The 25,037-nt window shown below is 46.6% G+C and overlaps 1 protein-coding gene across 2 annotated transcripts in view; it reads left to right on the plus strand.

Annotated features, from left to right (window-relative positions):
• PLEKHG1 (pleckstrin homology and RhoGEF domain containing G1) overlaps positions 1-25,037 on the plus strand; it is a 181,115-nt gene that overhangs the window by 19,422 nt on the left and 136,656 nt on the right. Inside the window, exon 1 of one of the 2 annotated variants that reach the window (XM_043592609.1) lies at positions 17,728-18,169. The exons of the other annotated variant lie outside the window; for it this stretch is intronic. Within the exon in view, the coding sequence (XP_043448544.1) occupies positions 18,052-18,169 (118 nt within the window). The 5' untranslated portion in view covers positions 17,728-18,051. Of the gene's footprint in view, positions 1-17,727; positions 18,170-25,037 lie in introns of those variants that run through there. 2 annotated transcript variants of the gene reach the window in all.

The raw sequence follows: 25,037 nt of genomic DNA on the forward strand, positions 1-25,037 counted from the left end.
CAGAATCGGAAACAGGCTCCAGGCTCCGAGCCATCAGCCCAGAGCCTGACGCGGGGCTCGAACTCACGGACCGCGAGATCGTGACCTGGCTGATGTCGGACGCTTAACCGACTGCGCCACCCAGGCGCCCCGGCATTTGAACTTTTACAGAGGACATTCTCTGACCTAGTTTGATGCCTCCCTTGCAGTTACTTCTGCTTGCGCCCATAAGGCTTCTGGGTAAGAGGAGAATTAACTCCTTAGCGGACAGGTAAGCTCGTGAGATGCTCTTTGGGGTCAATTTTTGCTAAATCACTTTCAACGCCTTACTTGCTGTCAGAGTTGCTTGAACTATTTATTTAGGTCCTTTTGGCAGAATCCTGTGAAACAATTGATCCCATAGAGAACAATCCTGTACAGAATCTTGTAAAGAATGATTCTTAAGCTCAATCAAGTTCTTACCAAAGGTGTTCTTCATGTTGACATTGTGCTTACCCAGATTTTGACCTTAAAATGTATTTCTGATTTCCTTTTGAAACCATTCCTGGGATTACTAAGGGATTTTTGTATTTAAGGAAAGCAGTGGCTTTATTAATTTTTATCCCTGCTCCCTCAATGAAATCGATGTTTATTTTTCTTCATAAACCCCGTGGATTTTGATGGAAATTTCAAGAAAAATACTTAAGGAAAACATTTTATACAATATTTTCATATGTGCTTCTGTTTTCAAAGTAACTAAACAATGAGGGATCAGTTTTCAAACGTCAGTGATGTTGGGGGTGTTTTTCTAATAAAAAATTGACTTAAGCAGATTCTCTTTTCATAGCCTCTCACTGACTTTAATTTCATTGACTTTATAAGGAATATGATCCATTTAATTGTATTTTTAAAGACACGTAGAAGTTAAATGTTGGGTTCATAACAAAGAATAAACCTAGGAGCAAAGCATAGGGCTGGAAGAATAATCCAAAATGAAAACACTGAGGAACTGAGCACAGCCACCACCTATGGCCACATGGACCTGCTCTACACCGTCCACCAGGGGTTGACCACAAACCCCTCTGGGAACGGAGGCCCCTGGAGTTGTCCCTACACGTCAGCCCTAGAGCTAACTAAGGGTTATTTTAAAATGCTTTTGCATCCTTGGGTTCATTCGGCAAACTTTGGGGCCCCTTGATTATCCCAGGAATAATGGGGACACCCTGGGTCACATATGTACTCGTGGCGAAAAGACCTATTAGTAGGTCCATATGGTCCATTTCGTTGAGGGAAATGACGTAATGTTAGAGCTCTCGTGTTGCTCCCTTTTTGTCCGTCCTAAGGAGTGCTCCTTTAAAGAGCCGTTATGGGTAAGGGAGAGCCATTACAGGTAAGAAGTCATCAAAGCCCAACACTGTTGAGGAACTAGGTGGGTCAGGAGTCCCCTCACGCTTCACTTGCTTAAGCTTTCATGCAGCCAAAAGCTTCATATGCCAAGTGCTGTAGTAGGTGCTATAGATAAAGTGGACTCCCAGGTTGCTTAGAGTCTAGTGGAGCTGAAGATTATTTTTTTTTTCATTTAATCTATTTTTATTTATTTTTATTTTTTTTTTCATGTTTATTTATTTTTGAGACAGAGAGAGACAGAGCATGAATGGGGGAGGGTCAGAGAGAGAGGGAGACACAGAATCCAAAGCAGGCTCCAGGCTCTGAGCTGTCAGCCCAGAGCCCAACGCGGGGCTCGAACTCACGGACCGCAAGATCATGACCTGAGCCGAAGTCGGACGCTCAACCGACTGAGCCACCCAGGCGCCCCTCATTTAATCTATTTTAGAGAGAAAGAGAGAGAGCAAAAGAATGCATGGGGGAGAGGGGCAGAAGGAGAGAGAGAGAATCTTCAACAGACTCCACACTCAGCATCGAGCCCGACGTGGGGCTCGATCCCATGACCCTGGGATCATGCCCTGAGCTGAAACCGAGAGTCAGATGCTCAACCAACTGAGCCACCCTGGCACCCCTGAAAAATGATTTTAAAGACCATTACAGCGTATGATTACAAATCGTGGTGAGTGTTACGAATGGAGAAAACAGGGTACTCCTAACGTGTACAGACTTTGTTGGCCGAGGGAGTTGGGGCAGGCCCGTCTGAAGTTGGGCTGTGAATGAAAGAATGAAAAATGAAAGCCAGAGAGGCTGGGGAGCAATAGACAGGGGACGATGAGGTGAGATGGGAGGGAGGGAGGGGGGCTTGCAGGCCACATTAAGGAGTTTGGCTTTTATTCTAAGTGCAAGGAGACTACATTGACAGGTTTTCAGCAGGGGAGTGATGCAATCCAGTTTAAGTTTTTGAAGACTGATTTTATTTAGCTCTCGGGTAAGAGTGGAAAAAAAATGGTAAGCGGTTAGGAACCTTTTGCACTAGGCTGGAGTCAAGAGCTAATGATCCCTCAGACCAGGGGGCCCCTGATGCTAAAGAAGTTATGCTCTAAGTCACACAAAAGGTGCGTAGATGTTACCGAGGAGCCACTTTTCAGGTCACAGAAAGGGAGAGTAATACCAGAAGTCTTCATACTGGTATTTCCCTTACGCAACTCACCACATGAGCGTTGCAAAGGGCTCCCTCAGCCTGGGTTCTGTCTCTACCATGGGGAAAATGAGAGCCTCGTGCCATGGATGTCCCCATGAATAGATTGTTACTCGGCGCTTTGCGGTACTATGCAAATTGTAGAAATTGCCCCTGCCTCCTCTCCTTTTCCTGCTGTTCCTTTAAGTTCTCGCGGGAAGCCAGAGGGCATTTATACTGTTTGATCTTAGAGATGTGAACATCAAAATTAAGGATGTTCGGTTGTCTTAGAAGTCGAACCCTTTTAAAAGATCTAATTAGCTGTTCATTTGAACTAGAGGCCTGTATTAAACCGATGCTGTATTTCACCAGCGGTAGCATTTAGGTGCAGTAAGACAAGACAAAAAATTTTAAGTCGTCATTCCCTTGACCCGTGTAATATAATTAATGGAAACTAATATACAAATGTACATATTACATTATCATCTTACACATAATACATAATCATTAATACATTTATTATAGATGTATATTTATTACAATATCTTTACATATGAAAGGCACACGTTAAATTGTTTAGGAGCCACAAGACATAATTGGGGAATGCTTTTCATTATTATGTTAAGTAATATTATTTTAAGCATTGATGCTTAATGCCTTCGGCTATTTGTTCACGTGCCACGACTTTTCCTCTGAATGTCCTAAGAGAAAATCATAGCAAAGGCTGTAGATTTGGAAGGAATTTTTACAATGCGTAGGTATAACATCCCAGTTTTATTTTGTTTTGTGTCATTTTACGCGGCGACATAAAAGCACTCCCTTATCAGGCGTCATCCCTGCCCAGGAGAGAGATACAGGCACAGTCCAAACTGAATACAACTTCAGCTGATAATTCAACTAACAAAGAGAGAAAGATAATGATTGTTTGGGTTTTTCTCCATAGCTGTTCATTTCATTTCCACACAGGTGATTTTACGAGGAAAGGAAGGCGAGAAGTCCTCATTTTTCAAGCTGGGGTGGGAAGATAAAAACTAAGATGAGATTTAAATAAAATAGCTGACCCTCTGACTCTCTCCTTTCTCTTTGACTATCTCTGCACGTAGTCGGAGTGTCTGCTTCTGAGTTAGCAGGAAATAAATAATTCAGCATTTTCTGCTACATATCAACCCTCTGCTTATTTTCCCCCTCAAATTACATATTCTGGCAAGATTTCCCCCTTGTTAAAGCATTTAATTATTGTGTTTGGCAGTCATGGTTGATTGCATTATATAAACAAATGCCTACTTCAAACACTGAAACTGATTTTTTTCATAGTCTGCCAGGAAGCGAGACTATTTGATGTGCGGTTCGAATGCTCTATTTCTGATTATATAATTTAGGTCTGGGAATAGAATTTTGGCATTTGCCTGCAGTGCTTAATGCCACAGAAAATTAACCTTTAGCCTCCCCTGTAAGAGGGCAGCTCATCGTGGATACAAGTTCCAAAAACACGTTTAAGGTAAGCTCCGTTCTAGGAAACGACCCTTTTATCTGGAAGCATACGCACATCTGTGTAGTGCCGTGCTGTTTTTACACATTCTGTGTAGTCCGTGACCTCTGCGGAGCTGTCGGAACTCAGACCCTTCATGGTAGTCAGCGTTTAGATGAAGAGTCTAGTAGACAAAGGCTGATAACTTTTCCACCTCTCTGTAGCCAATGCTCGCTATTAGGTGCTTAAATCTATTGCAGAACACTTCTTGGGGCTTTCAACTCCCAGTTGGGGCATGACGTACGCCTGTAGTCCAGTAACGTGTAGGGAAGCCAAAGCCCCTAAGGGACTGTTCTTTCTAAGCTCCGTTTCTAGAAGAAAATCTAACCCTCCCTCTCCACTGCACACGCAGGGGTCTTGGACATGAGGGGTTATTTCCGGAACTAAGGTAGACCTCCTGAAGTGCGGTATCCTAGGTCTTCATTCAATCCATTTCACCCATCTTCTCTTCTCGGAGTCTGTGGTGAGGCTCCTTCTTCAGAGCTGACCCCGAGGCAGAGCAAGAGACTGCATCATCAGAGGAAGGCTAAATTATAGCTTGGCCACCATACTTACTTCTAGAGGCAGAAACTTGTATGACCCCGTTTAGAGACAAAGAAATTGAACAGGGGTTGAAAGAGGGTTTCATTGTTAACCCCAAAGCGACCAGAAAGTTCAGTTAGGCAGAACTTCTCATCTCTTGAGGCATTTGGATAATTGCTATTTTACTCTAACAATCGCAACAGAACAAGTGACCTCAGAGGTCAAGCTCTCTTCCCCCTGCCTTGCCCAGAGTGAATTTGCCACCGGGGAGTTTTAGAAGCTCCTCTGAGAAATGACATCCAGAGGGGGAGCCGAGAGCCGGCCAAGGTCAAGCTAGGGTTATAAATTTTTGTAGACCTCCGTTTGTGACACCCGCGTTTCACTTTTCTTTCAAGTCACATAAATGCCAGGTTGTATACCTCGCACACTTCCTAGAACGGGTGCCCACCCGTTGGAACCGCTTCCTATTTGAAAGTGGAGCGGTAAACCCAAAACCGTTGTAACAGTCGACGAAGTGGCCTCTCTGAGCAACGTGTAGCGGTCACGAGTGACATTTTGGGTGCTTCCCGTGTGCCAGCAGGCAGAGGAGGGCAAGGGCTTTGCGCTTTGTCATTTCCCCTCTACCATCCTGTGAGAGCAGCTCCTGACTGGTCCTCCTGCGCCCATTCCCGTCCCCTTCAGTGTGCTCTCCCATTACATGGTGTGGGAACCTGCCTAAGGTCACGCGGCTGCTAAATGGCAGAAACGGGACACAAACCCAGATCTGCTGGAGACCAAGGTGCGTGCCTTTGGCCACTTGAGCTGTCTCAGGAGCATTTTCTCACACGGGCTCATACCCTCTTGCTGTCTTTCTTCTTTCTCCTCCCTTGCTTTCCACGTCGGGCTTGGGGTTTGGGAGAAGAAGGGAGGTCCTCCTCCTATAACCTTGTCTTAGAGTTTTATTTTCTCAAAAAAAAAAAATATATATATATATTCATATATAACACAAGTACAATATCAGATTCTCACTGGGTAAGCGGTCCAAGGATAGAAACAGACTTTTCACCTAACGAGAAGCCCAATAGGAAACCAAATCTGAAGATACGTCCAACTTTAGCCAATTTTTTTTTTTTAATGAAAACATCTCACGCCGACCAAGTGAACAAATGTCAAAGGCCAATGCTGGAAGGGCTCTAGGGAAAACGGAGATCCTCGTGCACTATTGTTGACAACGTACATCAATTCAGTCTCTTTGGAGAAAACCTGGCAGCGTGTAGTAAGAATTATTAAAGCCTTAGCTCTTTAAGCCCACGGCGCTCTTTCTGGGAATGTGTCGTAAGGGTGTCAGGAGGCAAGCATTTCTTGAACAGCTGTAGCGTTAGAAGGCGTGAGAGATGGGATGAGGGAGAGCGAAATGGGGATGAGGGAGATTCTGATCTGGAGGAGGAACTCCTGCAACTCAAAGACTCTAAAAAAGCCCAGGTTCAAAAATGCTTTGAAAGGATTGATGACCATGGAGAAGAAAATACAAGCAGTAGCCCAAATGTCTGAAAACGGAGGTCACTGTTTACCTGACCCGGCACCCCACCACCCAGACTCTCCTCCGCTCTTGTTTACGCATAGCCCTGTGAAAAATGGCGGTGCCAGCCCCAAAGTGTCTACACCACAGGCCTTAGCCCTCTCCCGGACTCCTCCCCCTCCTTCACACACACCCCAACCTAAGCAGCCCCAAACCATATGCTTCCCCACGCCGGCTGTCTGGATACAGGCCACCATCACCTCTTTCCCAGCTGGTCTCTGCCCCCTTACATGCATTCTTACTTCCTCATCTGTTCTCCCACGTCATTGAGAGTCTGTTTTCCAACATACAGATCCGATCATGGTATTCCTCAATTTAAAACCTTTCGAACCCTTCCCATTGCTGTAGGATAAAGTCGGACCCTCGGTTTAGATGCGTGAGGCCCTTCGTGGCCTCGTTCCTGCTTGTGTCTATTGTCCTCTTGTTGCTCACTCTTCCTCCTTACCACGCCTTACACACCACACACGCACGCACCCCACGCTTTCTGCCTTACTGCATTGCTTGCGTTTCCCCCAAATAGGCACCATGGGTCTTTGCACGTGGCATTCTGCGTGCCTGCCCCCTGACCGCATCCTGCAGATCCAGGCCGGCTGACCCCTAATTATTCCTGTTTGTTCTTCCGGGCCCAGCTGCTATATCATCCCGTCAGAGGACAATTTCATGACACACACAGAGACTCAAGACCAGGTTGGGGGTGGGGGTGGGGGTGGGTGGGCGGGGCCCCACCTGTGTTCACCACAACACCTGACATATGCCCGTCATGTGAAATATCCTTAATTGGGAAAGAAATTCTAAGTTCTGACGTCTGAATCATCTGTTTTTCATTTTAACCTGGGGAAAAATATATTAGTCTGCTTCATCCCTAATATGGTGTAATGCTCTCTTTTTACTATTTGTTGATAGTACTCTCTGCAGCCATTTGAAACTGTGCCCCAGGACTGTATTCCTAGGCTCACTGCCTTGCTGTCTGCAGAGGCAAGAACAGGTTTCTGGGACTGTAGGCTTGGGGAGCCCTCAGTGACCGCGGTGGAAGAGGAAGGAGAGGAGAGGTACGCTTCCAGTGGCATTGAGGGGGAGGGTTAGACCGTCGAGAAGCCAAAGAGCTTTCTTTTTTTTTTTTTTTTTTTATTTTTGGGACAGAGAGAGACAGAGCATGAACGGGGGAGGGGCAGAGAGAGGGAGACACAGAATCGGAAACAGGCTCCAGGCTCCGAGCCGTCAGCCCAGAGCCCGACGCGGGGCTCGAACTCACGGACCGCGAGATCGTGACCTGGCTGAAGTCGGACGCTTAACCGACTGTGCCACCCAGGCGCCCCCAAAGAGCTTTCTTACTACCAGGAGTTGACCAGGGTAAAGGTACTCTGATCCAGAATTGCTCAGGTTCTGTTAGCTAAAACTCCAGTTAGCCGACTGTTTGTTAATTAAAGTGTCTGATATCAAATGTTTTCAGCAAAAGGGGGGAGCCTTACGAGGTCTTTTCAATGTGTTCCCTTGCCTTTAATGTAAATGGTATTTATGACCCCTTAAATGTTGGCATGAGTAATATCTGATACTTCAAGACAAAGCATGCGGCCATTAAGGTTAATGTTTCCTCACTTTTTCTAGTCAGATGTCTAAAAATTGTTCCAAATGAACAGCTAAATTCAGCAGTGTCCATATAAGCTTTAATAACTCTATAAAGTGAACATAGAGAAATTTAATCCCTAGTGCCATTAATAACTCCCCATATATAAAAAAGAATTACTTCTTTTTTTTATATTTATTTTTATTTTTGAGAGAGAAAGACAGAACATGAGTGGGCGAAGGGCAGAGAGAGAGAGGGAGACACAGAATCCAAAGCAGGCTCCAGGCTCTGAGCTGTCAGCACAGAGCCCGACGTGGGTCTCGTGGGTCTCGTGGGTCTTGAACTGAAGATCGTGGAGATCATGACCTGAGCCAAAGTCGGACACTTAACTGATTGAGCCACCCAGGCACCCCCAAAAAGAATTATTTCTTAACGGAAATAATCCATGTTAACTTCAGATGCCTTAGTAAACAGAAATTTGTCTATTAGGTTCAGCCCAAGTTACCCATCTTGACCCAATCTAATTGATGTAAGTGGTAGGAATTAATTTTGTGTCGGCAGGGATAAAGACTAATCCAGGTCAATCAGCACCTTATAATTAATCCACATGCCGTTTTTAAAAGACAGAGAAATGTCGGCATGGTCTCCAGTTTAAGGTTCTGCACCAATCTAATACAAAGGTCTAAAATTTTACGGGGTTCAGATTTCAGGGTGGAATCACAAATAACAAAGGTCTTGTTGGAGCAGATGGTTATTCTCAACTGCCAAATGCTGAAGTTTTCCTGGGACTCTGTCCTAACCATCAGGAGTGAATGAATGAGGATGTGAATTAACGGCAAAACATTTCTAGGTACCTTTTAAACAGGGTTGGAAAGCCTGGGTTTTATCAATGGGGCTAAATTGATATTGCAGTTTTTAAAGCCTGAAATCTTTGGACCCCAATTGTCAACTGGAGTTCAGTCTAAACCTGTCACTTTTTATTGCTGAGAACATAGATAAATCTCTGAAAAAAGAAAAGGGGAAAAAATATTTATGAGTGATTTTTCCACAAAATCAACATGTTAAGCAAATTCTTAGTAAATTGCAGTTGTCAGTAAAGGTGCCACACTAATGCAGGGTGGCCTTTCTTACTTTGATGCAGAGGAAAAAGTAGAGTTGACCCCAGAAGAGCCCAGGAGCCCGAAATTCACGGGTCCACTGATCAATTGCACTGATTATTTCTGATACATACAGCACAGTCCCGTAAGTGTATTTTCTCTTCCATGTGCCTTTCTTCATGCATTTTTTCTCTAGCTTTATTCTAAGAACACAGTAGAGAATGCATATAATATATAACATACGTGTGGGGCGCCTGGGTGGTTCAGTCGGTTAAGCGTCTGACTTCAGCTCAGGTCACCATCTGGTGGTTTGTGAGTTCAAGCCCCACGTTGGGCTCTGTGCTAACAGCTCAGAGGCTGGAGCCTGCTTCAGATTCTGTGTCTCCCTCTCCTCCCCTGCTCATGCTGTGTCTCTCTCTGTCTCTCAGTAACAGACAAACGTTAAAATATATATCTATACACACACACACACACACACATATACACACACACACACACACACACATATAAAACATATGTGTTAATTGTCTGTTTATGTGATCAGTAACACTTCCCATCAACAGTAAGCTATTATAGAAGTTTTGGGGAGTTGAAAGTTACATGTGGATTTTCTAGTGTGGGAGGATGGGGTGCCCCAAACCCCCACGCTGTTCAAGGGTCAACTGTAAATGTGAAAATCGTTTTTGCAATATATCAAGAGTCAGCCACGGAAAGCCTCTGCTGCCTTAATGTTATTTCTTAGTTGCGATGTTTTTAATAGAATGCAAGTTTCATAGGTTTTTTGAAAAGTATTTTAACCTGGGTTTTAACCTTACAATGAATACTAAGCTGCCAAGAGATGTTTAGTCATTTGTTAAATTTCTTGAGCTTTATGGCTGTGGATAGCAATGCAGATAGGGTTTCTAGGAGCACGGAAGATGCGAATCTTAAATCTAAAGAGGAGACAAATATAGGCAGCCCACTTTGCACCACAGCGCTCTTTGGAGAATTCATAAAATAAAGTAGGTATCGTAAAGTAGATCATGTTTTCCCACGGGAATGATTTTATAATTATGAGCTGCTTTCTTTTTTTTTTTTTTAATTTTTTTTTTAACGTTTATTTATTTTGAGACAGAGAGAGACAGAGCATGAACGGGGGAGGGGCAGAGAGAGAGAGAGACACAGAACCGGAAGCAGGCTCCAGGCTCTGAGCCATCAGCCCAGAGCCCGATGCGGGGCTCGAACTCACGGAACGTGAGATCGTGACCTGAGCCGAAGTCGGTCACCCAACCAACTGAGCCACCCAGGCGCCCCCGGGCTGCTTTCTTTAACAGAACTTGGTTTCTCATTATAACAATAGCATTTTTTTTTAATTACAGCGGCTCTGATAGAAATATCATGCACACTAATTATACCAACGCCCCAGTGCATGATGGCTATTCATTCATTCATTCCTTCACTAAGTGCTCATTGAGTAGGTACTATGTATCAGGCACTATTCTGGGGTTTTGATGTGAGCAAAACACACATGACACCCCGCCCCCCCCCACACACACACACACAACCACATCAATATTACAGAGTGGACTAGTAGGGGAGATGACTATGAACCAAGAGTTCATTGCAAATTATCAATGCTAGAAAGGACAAACATATAGGCACTGCCTGGAAGAGTGGTAGCTGGACTGAGGGCAGTCGCAGCTGTGGCAGGAGGTCGTTCGTGGCTGGAAAGCAATGTGTAGGGACCCGGATCTCCTAGAGGAGCTCAGAGAAGAGTGATGAGTCTGGAGCCATCCAGGAGAGACTCCCGTATAAGTTAGCAAGGAGGCAGGGACTAGGAGGTACAAGGTGTTCGGGATCATGTGAAATTTTTGATCATGGTCCTCGATGAAATGAAAGGCATAGGGGAGTTTTCGGTGGATGAGGTAAGGGTGGGGTGACATCCCATTTGCAGTGTGAAAAGCTTGTAGCGTGATGGTCCTGTGCTCTCGGGAGAAGGTGTAAGAGAATAGTATGCTAGTACAATTGAAAGATGACCAGAGCAGAGATGGAGAAAAGTCAGTGACACTTGAGAGTGAGCTAAAAAGTGAAGAACAAACAAAACAAACAAAACCACCAAAGAAGCTAGCAGTGGTCATGATTTGAATATCTGGAGTGAAAAGGTGGAAAGGTTGGCTCAAATTTCTGGCTGGTGTGTCCACACAGATCGGGTGGCAGTCACTGGAAGGCGACCAGCCTGGGGAGGAAGATTGCATTTCGTTTTGGGTAATTTATTACATTTCAGTTTCCTGCGAATTCTCAGATCTCAAAGAGTCACTTGGATATACTGGTCTGGTGCTCAGAAGTTTGGGCCAAAGATACAGATGAGTCACGGGGTAATCCTGCACAGGAGACTGAAAAGGAATGTCAATATAGGCAGGAGGAAAACCAGGAGAATAAGAGACCGTGGTCCCCAAGGGACGAAAGCGCTTCAAGAGGAGCCCGAAAGCGTCGTGCACTGCCGGAAGTTACATGAGAAAGAAACTGATAACTACCAGCCTGGATGAAGAAACAGAGCCGTTCTGATGGTTGGAAAAAGACGAGGGGAAAACTAGATTCGAGTGGGTTGGGGAAGAGCTGAAGAGGTGAGGGCAGATAACCCCATGTGACTTTTACCCTTGAAGAGAAGAGAGCTGCTCCTGGAGCAGCGGGACACCTGGAGAGTCCCGGAAAGTCATCTGAGATGGGCAAGTGTGACCACATTTTCCTACCGCTAGGGCGGAGAGAAAACAGATGCCTTGGCAGCTAATAAATGTCTCTAGACTACAAGACCTGCTTGTGTGTGTGTGAGAATTCAAATTCTGTATGAATTTTCAGGCAGGTTTCTCAGGGATTGATTTATATCCGCAGACACGACACACGTTGATATTTTCCCCGTATGCGACCACGGCAACGCTGAGGACCATAAACACGGCATCTGGGAGTTAAGGTAATGATAGCTGGAGTTTGTAGCGCGTCCATTTCAGAACAGTTCAGCCCAGGTTGTGGTTATTACTCAGAGAAAAGAACCAGCAGTAGAGCATCGTCTTGTTCTTCTCGTTTTCATTTTTTTTTTTTCCGCTTTAGAATTTCCACCATGTTCTTCATGTTGCGAACTAAGCCAACACAGACGGCTGCAGGCCCTCCGAACTTAGAAAATAGGTTTTTATTTCTCTTCCCCCGGGGCAGCTAGTTAGTTCCCAACATGCAGCACTTTGATCCAAAGGCCATTGCCAGCTCCAGAGTCTCAGTGGTATCTGAGTGAGAGAACCAATTGATCTAGAACTATCTTAAGGCCCCGCAGGGTGGGGAGACTCACAAAGAGCCACCTCAATCCAAATTTTGCCCCTCCTGGATTTCCTCTTGGCCTTGGATGCAGAGTGGGATTTGGAGCAGTTAATCTGGCGCTGCCTGGACGGGCCTGGCGAGAAGCACTCGAAGCTGTGCCCCCCTCTGCAAGACATACGGCCACTCGTCGCCTTGCAGCATTGTTCGCCCTTGGTGTCTCAGTCGCCTGTAAACGCAAGGACTCTCCTTATCCGATCGCTGATTCTTTGCCTCCGTACACCTGCTTCAGAGACCCCACACCTGTGTAGGTCAAGGGCAAGCAGTGGTAGCCTCCTTCCTAACGCCCCCTCCCCCCACCATTAGGCTCAGCTTGCACTTGCTGGGGCCACCCCGTCATTTGCTTCCGGGAATGAGCCCTGAACCCTGCTTGGGAGGGCCTGGTGCCTGCAGTCTGACTGTCTGTCTATCTTTTTATTTCATCAAAGCATGGTTGGCCATCACCTTACAGGAGATCCAGGCCTACAGCAGAGTGATTCCAGAAGGCTGCACGTTATGCTGTGCTCATCACAAGCATAGCTACCATCTGCCAGCATACAAAACTGTGACAGTACCGTTGACTGTAGTCCCCGTGCTGTACCTTTCGTCCTCGTGACTCATTCTGTAACCGGAAGCCCGTGTCTCCCACTCCCCTCCACCCATTTTGCCCATCCCCTCCAGCAACCGCCAGCTTGTTCTCTGTATTTGTGGGCCGGTTTCTGCTTCTTTTCTCTATTCCTTTGGGTTGTTTTTTTTTTTAGATTCCACGTGTACGTGAAATCTTACAGCATTTGTGTTTGTCTGTCTGATGTATTTCACTTAGCCTAACAAGTCCATCCCTGTTGGCACGAATGGCAAGAGGTCATTCTTTTTTGTGGCTGAGTAATATTCCATCGTAAAAATTGGCCACATCTGCTTTATCCATTCATGTGTCGATGAACAGCCCCGATACTCTAGAAAGAGCCGCTCCCCTGTGGGCAAAGTCATCTTAAGCTGAAATCAGCTGTCAGAGTAAAAGTTGCATGCGGTATAAGGCTTAAAGCTGCTCTCCAAAGTCACAGAAGAAGCCAGCTGCAGGACCCTAAAAGCTAACCCATAAAACAACTTGCTATAAATCGCCAAATAAACACCAGTGTCCCACACTTAGGACATCGGGGGACAGGGCAATAAAGACGTCTCCTCCCACCCGGGTTCTGAAGCAATCTGAAAATTTTAAACAAAGGAATAAGGCAGAGAAACCAATCTCTCACCTTTACTATCGATAAAACTGACGCGAGATTGTGCCTTGTGTCTGTGGGGTGGGTACCTAATACTAAACCCACAAGCAGAAGCTCTCCCACGCGGCAGAATGAATAGGACAGCCTCCCCCCCGACAAGAGTGGCTTGTGCACATGGCGCCCTTGTGGCGACAAGAAGTAAAGCAAGACGTGGGCTACCTGTGGGCAATTCTCTGCCGAAAAGAACCAGAGCGGGGCTAGATGACGCCCGCCCAGTTTTCCTTCTACACTCGCTGACCAAATTCCCGATTTCTGCCCCAAAGAGAAGTCTGTGTGCGAGGTCAAAGAGAGACCAGAAGCTCCTGGAACCCCACCCAGATGGCAGAAAACAATCCGGAGCTATGAAGAAATTCCCCCCACACAGCCCCGCCCTGTGCCCCAGCATCTCCTTCCTGACACAATAACGGGAGATCAGATATTTGCTACGGAGATGGGAGTCCTAGTTCATTCTGATGGCTTAACGCACGTTTCAGCAGTGGACAGCCATATCACAGCCTGACACGGATTTATAGACAGACTCCGTATTGGCTAAGTGCCCTTTGTGGGCTAAGGCCCTGAACTATCATAGGCCCTAAGAGCTTACAGAGAAGCAGATGGCCCAGTTCAGCCCTCCTCCTCCATAGGGGGTGTGTGGGCACAGTGTTTATGTTAATGACATTTAGAGAATAGTTGGTAACTCACTGTCACCGTAGGAAATCAGAAGCAAACGTCTGTGCAGTAAAGTCTCTCATGAGCCGTATTGGCCTTTAAGGATCCTTCGGTGTGATTCTGATTGTCTAGATCTCCTAGCTGAAGACAAAGTGTGTTTCCTTCCTCGACGCGTCCTTTTTCATGAAGAGGGGGAGGGTATGTCATCAGAAGGCTGATTGGGAGGAAAATGACCTCATGTGCTCGCAATTAAAGCTGTTTCCCTCTGCATCTTGGTGGAAGAACACCCTGGGCGTGTGGCAGGTCTGTTTAAGGAAGTATATGTGTATGAATTAGGAAGGGCGGGGCTGACCTACACAGGCAGGACATTACTCTTCTTCCTCTTCCTGCCCACGTTTCCCACAGCAGTCACGGTCATTACTCAGCTTCCTGTTGGGGAAAACCTTGGACACTGAGCGCCCACCCGCTTCGACGGGCAGACCAAGGACAGCAGAGTGTTCGACGCTGCCGTGAAGCCTGAGCCTTGAACTTGCACGCAGACCCCTTTCCGGGAGTATCCGAAGCAGAGGTGGAGCCGTTCTCCGTGGGGTGGGGGTGGGGGGCCCGGAAAACGGCAGCCTTGACAGACCATCACTGCCTGGAGTAAAACACCACAGGCGAGTGACACGTGGGGATTCCCGGGGGCCTGTGGTGCAGAAAAGACCAGGCGAGGTCCCCGGATGGCACCCGCAGCCAGGCAGTGTGGGCGATTGCGGCAAGCGAGAGGCGGCTGGGAGAATCAGGGCGTCGGGCAGCCGGGCAGCGGGGGAGTCCGCTGGGCCTCTGGCCACAGTGCTGATTCTCTTCGTCCAACTGCGTGTTGGCTGCAACACGGCGCTGGGCGCGAAGATGATGAAAGTCGTGGCCTCCGGCTTCAAGAAGCCCACAGTCCGGTCGGGGGGGGTTGTTCGTACCGCCCTCAGCTGGATTCCGGGTTGGTAACGTAAGACAGTGTGAGGAGCTCGAAGCCACCCAGCTCCCTGGCACCGTCCCAGACCTAGTGGGGCCGGCCCGGGCATCTGCATTTTATCCAGAGCTCCCAACGCGCCCTGCGGTGTGGGGATCGCCGGCAGAATAAGCCCAGTGTGCCGGGTGCCGGGCGCTTGAGCCTTGGGAACCGTGAGGACACAAAGGAGGCAGACCTCTGGGGAGCACTCAGGCATGGGGTTCAGGGAATTTCACTGCAACTAGCAGGTGGCTCCCTTCACCTACTTTTCCACATTGATGTCGCTTCTGGTGGCTGATAACAGCAGCTGCACAGGGCTCTCAGGGTCTGAATCTGGGCATATTGCTGGGCGTCAGGCTCTGGCCGCGTGTCCTGTGGCTGTCACCTTGGACTTCTGATTCGCCCACCGAGGAGCGATGTCTGTGGTTTGCGGGGATCTCAGATCCGTGGCAGCGGTGACGATGGGAGACCTTGAACAAGAGCCCCACTTGAAGAATGCTGGTTCTCTATAGTCTGCACGGCAGATCCTTGACTTTTGCAGCATCGCTGTGTTATCTCTGCCACCCCACCCCGAGGATGGGGCGAAGGTGGCTTCAGCTTGTCTTGATAGAGCCTTTCCTGGAATCCCTCAGGGGCCTCACCCCCAGCCCACCCAGTCTCCTGCAGCTGGACACGGAGCTCCTAAACAAAATGACTCAAGGTAAACACACTTACTGTGTTCCCGCCTCCTGGTCCTGTCCCCTAACGAGTGACCCTGGACCATCCCAAAGAGTCCTGCTTCATCCCCCACCTCCAGGCCAGAACCAGGCCCCAGGCTTGAGCACCTGGATCCCTTGTGTCCTTTCCTGGATGCCACTCCATGCCCACAGGGAGGGGCCCAGCAAAGGCACTTTCAGCCTGTCCTTATGACTCTGACGGTCGTGGGAACTAAGAGACTATCGAAGGCCTCTTTGGCCCTTTCCCTAAAGGACAGGTACATGGCTCACCGGGCAGCAATCTGCTGACCCCCGGCAGAGCCCAGCACAGCAGAAAGGCATGCTACATGGCAGAGGGCGGTCCCCACTTTGGGGTGCACCACTGGAAGAGACAGGACCCGTACCTCTCATCAAATGCCGCCCCCCATGATCATATCCACTGTGCCCCAGCTTCGCGGCTGACCCCCACCCTAAGGTTGGGACGAGGAAGGACTAGAGCCCACAGCTTCCCAGTCTTGTACCCCTTCAAGTCCCCATCCTCCATTTCTACCTTCCCTCCCTCTGCAGCGATACTAAAGTTTTTCTAAATTTTGGAAGGGTTCACAATAATGAGCAAATGAGGGACACTTCCGCAAAACGAATGTGCAAAGTGTGAACCCTCAAAACCCTGCTGCTTTGTAATACACTGTAGACATCTGTGTGTGCGTGGAGAATAGGGAGGGATCTGAGGAGTTTGCCTCCTGCAGAAACAGTCTCGATCTTGTTAAATAAGGTGTCACTGGGAAGGGAGAAAAGGAGTGTGTGGATGTAGATCCTTTCATTGGCATAATCCATAGACGTCATTAAGAACAGTAAATTATATCAAAACCTCTCAGGCTAATACAATTAATTCAATCTTAATACCACCCAGGGTGAATGAAGACGGCAGCTAGAGATCCTCAAGGGATTCTCGAACTTTCTACCACTTGCCCCTCCCACAGCCCTCATGCTGTCGGTGGTCTCCAACCAATGTGCACCGGGGATCTTGACCGGTAGGGGGCATAAGTGAGCAGTGTACTAAATGGAGCTCAGGTCCCACCTTCTCGGTATGAGGCAACTCCAGCCAGCTCACCAGGAGAGAGAAAAGAACTAGGCTACTGGAATCAATTCATTTAAAAACATTTTTTTTTTAATTTTTTAACATTTATTTATTTTTGAGACAGAGACAGAGCATGAATGGGGGAGGGGCAGAGAGAGAGAGGGAGACACAGAATCGGAAGCAGGCTCCAGGCTCTAAGCCATCAACCCAGAGCCCGACGCGGGGCTCGAACTCACAGACTGTGAGATCGTGACCTGAGCTGAAGTCGGACGCTCAACCGACTGAGCCACCCAGGTGCCCCTAAAAACATTTTTTTTTAATGTTTATTTCTGCGAGCGAGAGCACCAGCCGGGGAGGGACAGAGAGAGGGAGACACAGAATCTGAAGCGGGCTCCAGGCTCTGGGCTGTCAGCACAGAGCCCAACACGGGGCTCGAACCCACGAACTGTGAGCTCATGACCTGAGCCAAAGTCAAGACGCTTAACCGACTGAGCCACCCAGGCACCCCTTGGAATCAGTTCATTTTTAAAGAGCCTTTGAGGGGCACCTGGCTGTCTCAGTCCGCTAACACTACTTAAAAAAAAAAATAAAACAAAACAAAACGAAATGAAAAGCCTTTGAGAGTTTACATGATTGTGAATTTTTATTAAATTCCCTTAACCAACTTCCCTCAGCCACAAAAGCTGACATAATTCTGCGAAGTGAACATTCAGAACAGTAGAAATGTTCCTCGTATATTGTGAAGGAATTCCGTTTGTCTAGGAGAATGGTTCTCTCTGGAAGAGTAATTGTCCCAAAGCTGCAGGTCAGGAGAGAAATGGGCTGGGAAGAGAGAAAGAGGCTGGAAAGGTACATGCCTCCCCCAAGTGCCCCCCCACTCCCCCCCACAGCCACTTTTAAATGTTAAAAAACGAGACTTCTTTAAGGGAAAAGGGAAGAATAAAAAGAAAGTTCCCTCATGTGGAGGAGCTTGGCCCTTGTGTCCTCCCGACGGGCCCCTCCCGTTGCTTGGCTCTGTTCGTATCCCTCCTTTTTATTTCTGCATTGCCTGCTTTTCTCGTCCCATCTCCCAGACTTTCCCTGGGCCTCCCGAGGGAGGGCTAAGAACACCAGCTGAGGAGAATGTGGGTGCAGGATGGAGGCAGTGGAGCTGCCCAGACCTGTCCGCCTTGGGTGTAGTTACCTGGTCCTGCCCCAGCCTGACGGGGCTGTCCACCCCTCCCCGTCTCGCAGCGGGGCCGCGGCTGCCTGGGGAGCATGCTGTCCGCGACCATGGTGGGGACCCTCATCCGAGGGTGGAGGAGTCGAAGCTCCCCTCGAAGGGCTGAATCCAAACCCCTTCCTCCACGGAGCCGAGATGGAATTCTGACTCAGGGTACGTTCGTGACAACTCGGCCGTGACCGTGTGATCTTTTTTTTTTTTTTTCTTAAGGGTTCGGGAAGGTGATGAGGGTCTTACGAGCTTCCCCCACCTCCAAATAGCACTGACAAACCTAACGTCTGTTTTTCTTCTCCGGTTATTGTAAATGATGGGCCGCTCACCCGTGGAAGTTTTGTTTTTCTATTTTCCTATCAAAGACGCAGGTGCCTTCGGTAGGCACCCAGGAAAAGGGCATTGTTTCTACCGTACTCTCCTGCCAAAGCTTTCATGTTGAGATATAATCCGTGTTCTGTGGTATTTGTATTTGACCCGTAAGACAAGATGTGTACGGGCTCTTGGCAAATTCTAGTCTAAATCATGCCACTGTGTTGCCTCTGCTGTGGGAGATGGTAAAACAAGGCTAGCTTCTGGGTTTTTCCTTATCAACTGTGTTTGTTTTCTGTTCCTCTTGTTTGGAGGCCACGATGGGACTGGTGACCGAAACGTAGCTCTCCTGTTCACTGAGTTCAAAGGGTTATTGTGGCCTTTTCTGAAACAAATTTTCATTAGCACGCAATACTCCTGAAATACCTGACCTCATTCGGTTCTGTGTGGACCTTGAACTTCTTAATGAAACTTATTGAGAAAGGAGCTCTTGGGCCTTGCTGATGATTGACCTGTGAGAGCACAGAGCCAACACACAAAGCAAGTATGAGCCCAGGGGTAATAAACTCCCAGGGGCTTTCTGAGCTGGCCTGCAGCCCCTCAAAATGCTTTTATCTGACCCACAGCCCTGGGAGCTTTCTAAGCAGTCGATGCAACTGTTCTTTCGTTTCAACGAATACGTGTCAAAAGTCAATATGTGCCGGGCGCTTCTCTAGATAACTGGCATGCTCTGATCTGTCGCTGACCGACGATTGAGAGGTACAAAAACTAAATGCTGTCGTTTGTTTTGTTCTGGCGGTGGTTTCCAGCTGGACTTTTCAGGCTGATCGCGCTCAAGAATCAAGCCAAGAGGTGGTTTTGAAAACAGTCTGATAAGTATCCATTGCAAGATAGTAAATTAGTTATTTTATCAGGCCTGCAAAAGATAGAAGGCTCCTCTGTGTTCTAAACTTCCAGTAGGATTAGTGATCTTTTGTGAAACCTAGGCATGTAGTAAGAAATGTGAGTCATAGTATTGCAAACATTGATCAGCTGTTTCTGCTCCTGGTAAGTTTATTTAACAATAAGCAGAGCTTTACAAGATGACAGAGTCATATGCAGCCTGTGAGGGACGGTGGGTTTTTTTTTACAGGTTTCTTGAGATATCATTTACATGCCGTACAATTCACTCATTTAAAGGGTACGATTCAGGGGTGCCCGGGTGGCTCAGTCAGTTAAGCGTCTGACTTAGGCTCAGGTCATGATCTCGCAGTTTGTGGGTTCCAGCCCCACATCAGGCTGTGTGCTGACAGCTCAGAGCCTGGAGCCTGCTTTGGATTCTGTGTCCCTCCCTCTCTCTGCCCCCGCCCCCGCTTGTGCTCTGTCTCGCTCAAAATAAATAAATGTTAAAAATTTTTTTTTTTAATTGAAAGGGGACAACTCAGTTGTTTCCGGTATATTACATTATTCATGTTTTTAAATTACAGTAAAATTATAGTAAAATACATATGACATAAAATTTGCCACTTTAACTGCTTTTGAGGATACAATTAAGTAGCATGAATTACTTTCACAAATCTATGCCACTCCACTGTATACCACCCAAATATTTTCATCACCCCAAACAAAAATTCTACAACCATTAAACAAGAACGATTTCTCCCTTGCCTCCACGCTTAGTAAACGTCTCATCTACTTTCTGTATATAAATTTACCTCCTTATTTCATATAAGTAGAATCATGTAATGTTAGTCCTTTCACGTCTGGCTTATTTCACTTAGAATAACGTTTTCAAAATCCATCCATAGCGTGTATCAGAACCCCTTTATGGCTGATGCAATAGTATTGTTTTAAATCCCTCCTGTTTTATTCTCTATCCCATAAATGCACTTGAACTTTAAAAAAAATTTTTTTTAACATTTATTTATTTTTGAGAGACAGAGCATGAGCAGGGGAGGGGCAGAGACAGGAGACACAGAATCCGAAGCAGGCTCCAGGCTCTGAGATTTCAGCACAGAGCCCAATGCGGGGCTCGAACCCACAAACTGTGAGATCATGACCTGAGCTGAAGTTGGATGCCCAACCGACTGAACCACCCAGGCGCCCCAGTATACCTGAACTTCTAACCTAGTCATGAAGGAATCTTCCAGTATTCTCAGTCTGATGATATTTTTACATTTAAGTTATTTAAAGCATGAAGAGCCTCAGGAACTTACTTATTTTCAGTTCTTTAAAGGTAGGGCCGTAAATTGATCTTTTCAAAAATCTTTTTATCCTAATGTTCAGTCCAGGTCCTGACACAGAGTAATCAGTCAATAAATTTCTCTTCAGATGGAGTGATGAATGGTTTTTAAAGTTTTGCTTTTAGGTACCAGGAAAAAGATTTTATTTTATTTTTTTTTTAATATTTTTTTTCAACATTTATTTATTTTTGGGACAGAGAGAGGCAGAGCATGAACGGGGAGGGGCAGAGAGAGAGGGAGACACAGAATCGGAAACAGGCTCCAGGCTCCGAGCCATCAGCCCAGAGCCCGACGCGGGGCTCGAACTCCCGGACCGCGAGATCGTGACCTGGCTGAAGTCGGACGCTTAACCGACTGCGCCACCCAGGCACCCCAGAAAGATTTTAAATAAAAAAGAATCTGGTTTTAAAATTTTTTTTAAGAATATGGTTTTTATGCTTTCTTTCTTTATCCTCTGGAGCAATGATTTTTCTTTTGACATAAAAACTGATAGTTATAATCAGGGCACCTGGGTGGCTCAGTCAGTTAAGCCCCCCTGACTCTTGGTTTCGGCTCAGGTAATGATCTACCAGTTCGTGAGTTCGAGCCCCACATGTGGCCCTGCACTGACAGTGTGGAGCCTGCTTGGGATCTTTTCTTCTCCACTTTCTCCCTCTCCCTCTCCCTCTCCCTCTGCCACTTCTCTGGTCACACACTCTCTCTCTATCAAAATAAATAAATAAGCTAGGGCACCTGGGTGACTCAGTTGAGCGCTTGGTGGAGCGGCCAACTTTGGCTCAGATCATGATCTCGCAGTTCATGAGTCTGAGCCCCGCATCAGGCTCTGTGCTGACAGCCCGGAGCCTGGAGCCTGCTTCAGATTCTGTGTGTGTCTCTCTCCTCTCCTCCCCTGCTTGCTCTCTGCCTCTCTCTCTCTCTGTCTCTGTCTCTCTCAAAATAAATAAACATTAAAAAAATAAATAAACTTAAAAAAAAGTAAAAGTTGTAATTATTTCACACTCCATAGAACCACAAAGTATGGAGCGTGGATCTGTTATATAACATAAATATTTCACTGTGAAATGGTAAGAGTTGACTCAAGAAACCTGGCAACACCTAGTTCGCGTCTTTCGTGAATGTTTAGTGATGTCTTTTAATGGGAGTGATCGGAGCGTCCCAACGCTGAGCGGTGTGACCTGAGACGAGCCTTTTCAACCCACAACTGCCCTCGGCCTTGCCCACCTGGTTGTTCTTTCTCAGCGCTGAGCTCAGGAACTGAGAGCAGACTGAGGCGGAAGCTACTATGCCTCGAGAAACCCTTTTACACCTCCCGGGGGTAAGGAAACTGAAGGCCGAGGCAGATTTGGGTGATTTCACGGTTTTGATCTTTAAATACAGACATAACTATACTGGTGCCAGCTCTGTCCAAATAAAGTCAGGATGCGTACCTTTATATGGGGGCAGCCCCCCCCCCCCGGCACGCTAAAACCAGCTGTGATTGTGCTTGGACTGTTGCAGACGTCGTACAGGACAGGGGAGGAAGGTTGAGGACAGCTATCACAGGGGGCCTTTGCTGTAGGTGATTTCCCCACCCCCTTTCTCAAAATCTAATCAAGGATGAACAGTTGGCAAATTTCAGATCGCAACTAAGTTGTGTGCTTTGTTGAGAGAGATCGTGTTCGTTTTAGTTCATGCCGTTATTTCGGAAATGTTGCTCTTTGTGGAAGCCCCTTGACCACCTGAAGGACTTGACTGTGATGCAGCAGGAGCATTTATTCCCTTTCCCTGTGGTCCTCCCTCCTCACCTAGACGATGAGCCCGGGGAGGGCTCCACGGCTTGATGCTCTCTCAATCCACCATGCCCAGTGTCCTACGTAGAGGAGGCGCTCGATGACTGATAACCAGTGACTTCAGAACCGTGAAATGCAAGGTGTTATAAAGCCGGGAGCCTGGTTTTCATCTATGGCCTGTGTAATCTGTCTTGATGCTTTGTAAGGCATACCAGGTACTTAAGTTATTATTGCTTTTTACATTTCAAAGGCAGACAGGGCTGCCATTGGCCTAAATATAAAATAATAATTTCTGACTGTAGAGCCATACACCCTGTAGTCGAAAAGAAAGCCCTTCCTTCCTCATTTCTCAGTGACAGCCTGTAATCATCTCTGAGTAATTTTTAAGATTCTTTCTAAATCACCATTCCCTTCGTTATGTCGGCTGGAACAGCTTCTCCTCGCATCAGTTGGAGTGATTCTCATTCCTTCCCAAGCCCAGCCACCCACCTGCTAAGAAGAGGTCGCTGTAAATCTCAGCCAACGTTCTTTTTCCACAATTATGCTGGGTAGAAAGTCAGACGATAAAGTCCGATAACCCACCAAACACTTATTGAGGACCTCGGAGAAGTTTCAGGTGGCTGTTTAAGAGGTTATAACTGAGTTCTACCCAAACCTGATTTCCTCATTCAGCTCTAGCATAGACTTGAAGGAAGAGAGACTGTGTGGGTGCCTCTGGGTTCCTGTCCAGCCAGGACGTGGCCCATTTCTTTCTTTAGGACTGGGTGGAGTTTGAAAATGCCTGGTCAGGCTTCTGTAAATTCCAACTGGAATGCTCAACCTTACCCCGTATTTGGCCTAGCAACTGCGGGCATGGACAAGACGAAAACTGAGAAATTGCGCATCGCTCTAAACAAGTCAGTCAGAGAAAGACAAATACCATACGATTTCACTCCTATATGGAATTTAAGAAACAAACCAGATGAACATAGGGCAAGGGCGGGGGAAGAGAGGGAGGCAAACCATAAGAGACTCTTAACTACAGAGAATCAATCAACTGAGGGTTGATGGAGGGAGTTGATGAATTGACGGAGGGTGGGGAATGGGCTAAATGGGTGATGGGCACTAAGGAAGACATTTGTTGTGTTGAGCACTGGGTGTGGTACGTAAGGGAGAAATCACTAATGTTTACTCCTGAAACCAATATTACACTACTTGTTAACTGACTAGAATTTAAATAAAAACTTCAAACAAACAAACAAAAAAAAAAAAGAAAAAAACGGCGCATCACAGCTTGGCGTATGGTTTGTGTATAACTAAAAAGTATTTTATCTTTGTAAGCCAAAATTCGTATTAACCCCCTGTGTAATTAATAGTAATGACTAAATATGACAGTAACACTTTAGAATGATGTTTACATCTGTCATTGTGTCCTGATAGAATGTAACAGGCTCTTATACTTTGACCAAACTAATTTTTCTTAGTTTAAATGAGCCATATAAACCTTTTCCCATATTTGCCCATAATTAACTATGCAATTACCACTTGATAAGAGCCCTTTAGGGGCGCCTGGGTGGCGCAGTCGGTTAAGCGTCCGACTTCAGCCAGGTCACGATCTCGCGGTCCGGGAGTTCGAGCCCCGCGTCGGGCTCTGGGCTGATGGCTCGGAGCCTGGAGCCTGTTTCCGATTCTGTGTCTCCCTCTCTCTCTGCCCCTCCCCCGTTCATGCTCTGTCTCTCTCTGTCCCAAAAATAAATAAACGTTGAAAAAAAATTAAAAAAAAAAAGATAAGAGCCCTTTATTTTAACTAGAATAATCATAGGGCTTATAATTCAGTAAATATTCCCTGAGCAACTGCTATGTGTAAGACTAACGGGCATGCTAGAAAGATAAAAGAATTACTGAGGCTTGTCCTTTCTTTATTGAGGCATAATTGACCTGTAACATTATATCGGTTTCAAGGGTACTGAAACTGTATTCAATATTTGTATATATTGCAAAATGATCACTCTAAGTTTAGTTAACATCCATCACCGTATACAGTTACAGAATTTTTTTCCCTTGTGGTGACAACTTTTAGGATCTATCTAAAGCTTACCCTCAACTTCAAAAGAGTGTTTATGACCTAGGGAAAACAAATGTAAAGAAATGCAACAAATATAATATGAATAGACAGAATTAAGTATAATATGAATAGACAGAATTAAGTGCTAATGGTTATCCGAGAAACAAATGATTAATTTTAAGAGACCGCATAGAGTTTCCCAAGTAAGTAGAACTTAAATTGGGCCTTCCAAACCATTGAGGATACTTTCAAGTCTGAGATTGAAGGCTTAAGAAAGGAAATATTTGCTCTTGTTACACTTCCAGTCTCTTTGATCTCATGAAGGTTCTGCGAAGTCAAAGTGAAGATTTGAAATCAGTTATATACTCTGAGGAACAATTATGTTATATAAGCAGATGCAAAGGCCCCAAGTACCCTGTGATCTCCACATTTACAGAAAGTGGGAAGCATCCCAAGGGCAGGCACTGGACTGAGCAAAGACACAGATGTGTGAAAACCTGTGGCCTTAGTGAGCAACATTGAGTCGCCCAGTATGGCTGCAGTTCTGGACCAGACCCTGGAAGGCCTAACTGCCCAGATAAGGAGTTGGGCTGAATTTTCAGACCAGAGGGAACGACATCAAGCTTTCCTGGCAGGGGGTAACCTACGTCCTGAGTTTTAGAGGAGAGCCATGAGGAGAGATG

Source organism: Prionailurus bengalensis, chromosome B2 (assembly GCF_016509475.1).
Source record: "Prionailurus bengalensis isolate Pbe53 chromosome B2, Fcat_Pben_1.1_paternal_pri, whole genome shotgun sequence".
Lineage (NCBI taxonomy): Eukaryota > Metazoa > Chordata > Mammalia > Carnivora > Felidae > Prionailurus > Prionailurus bengalensis.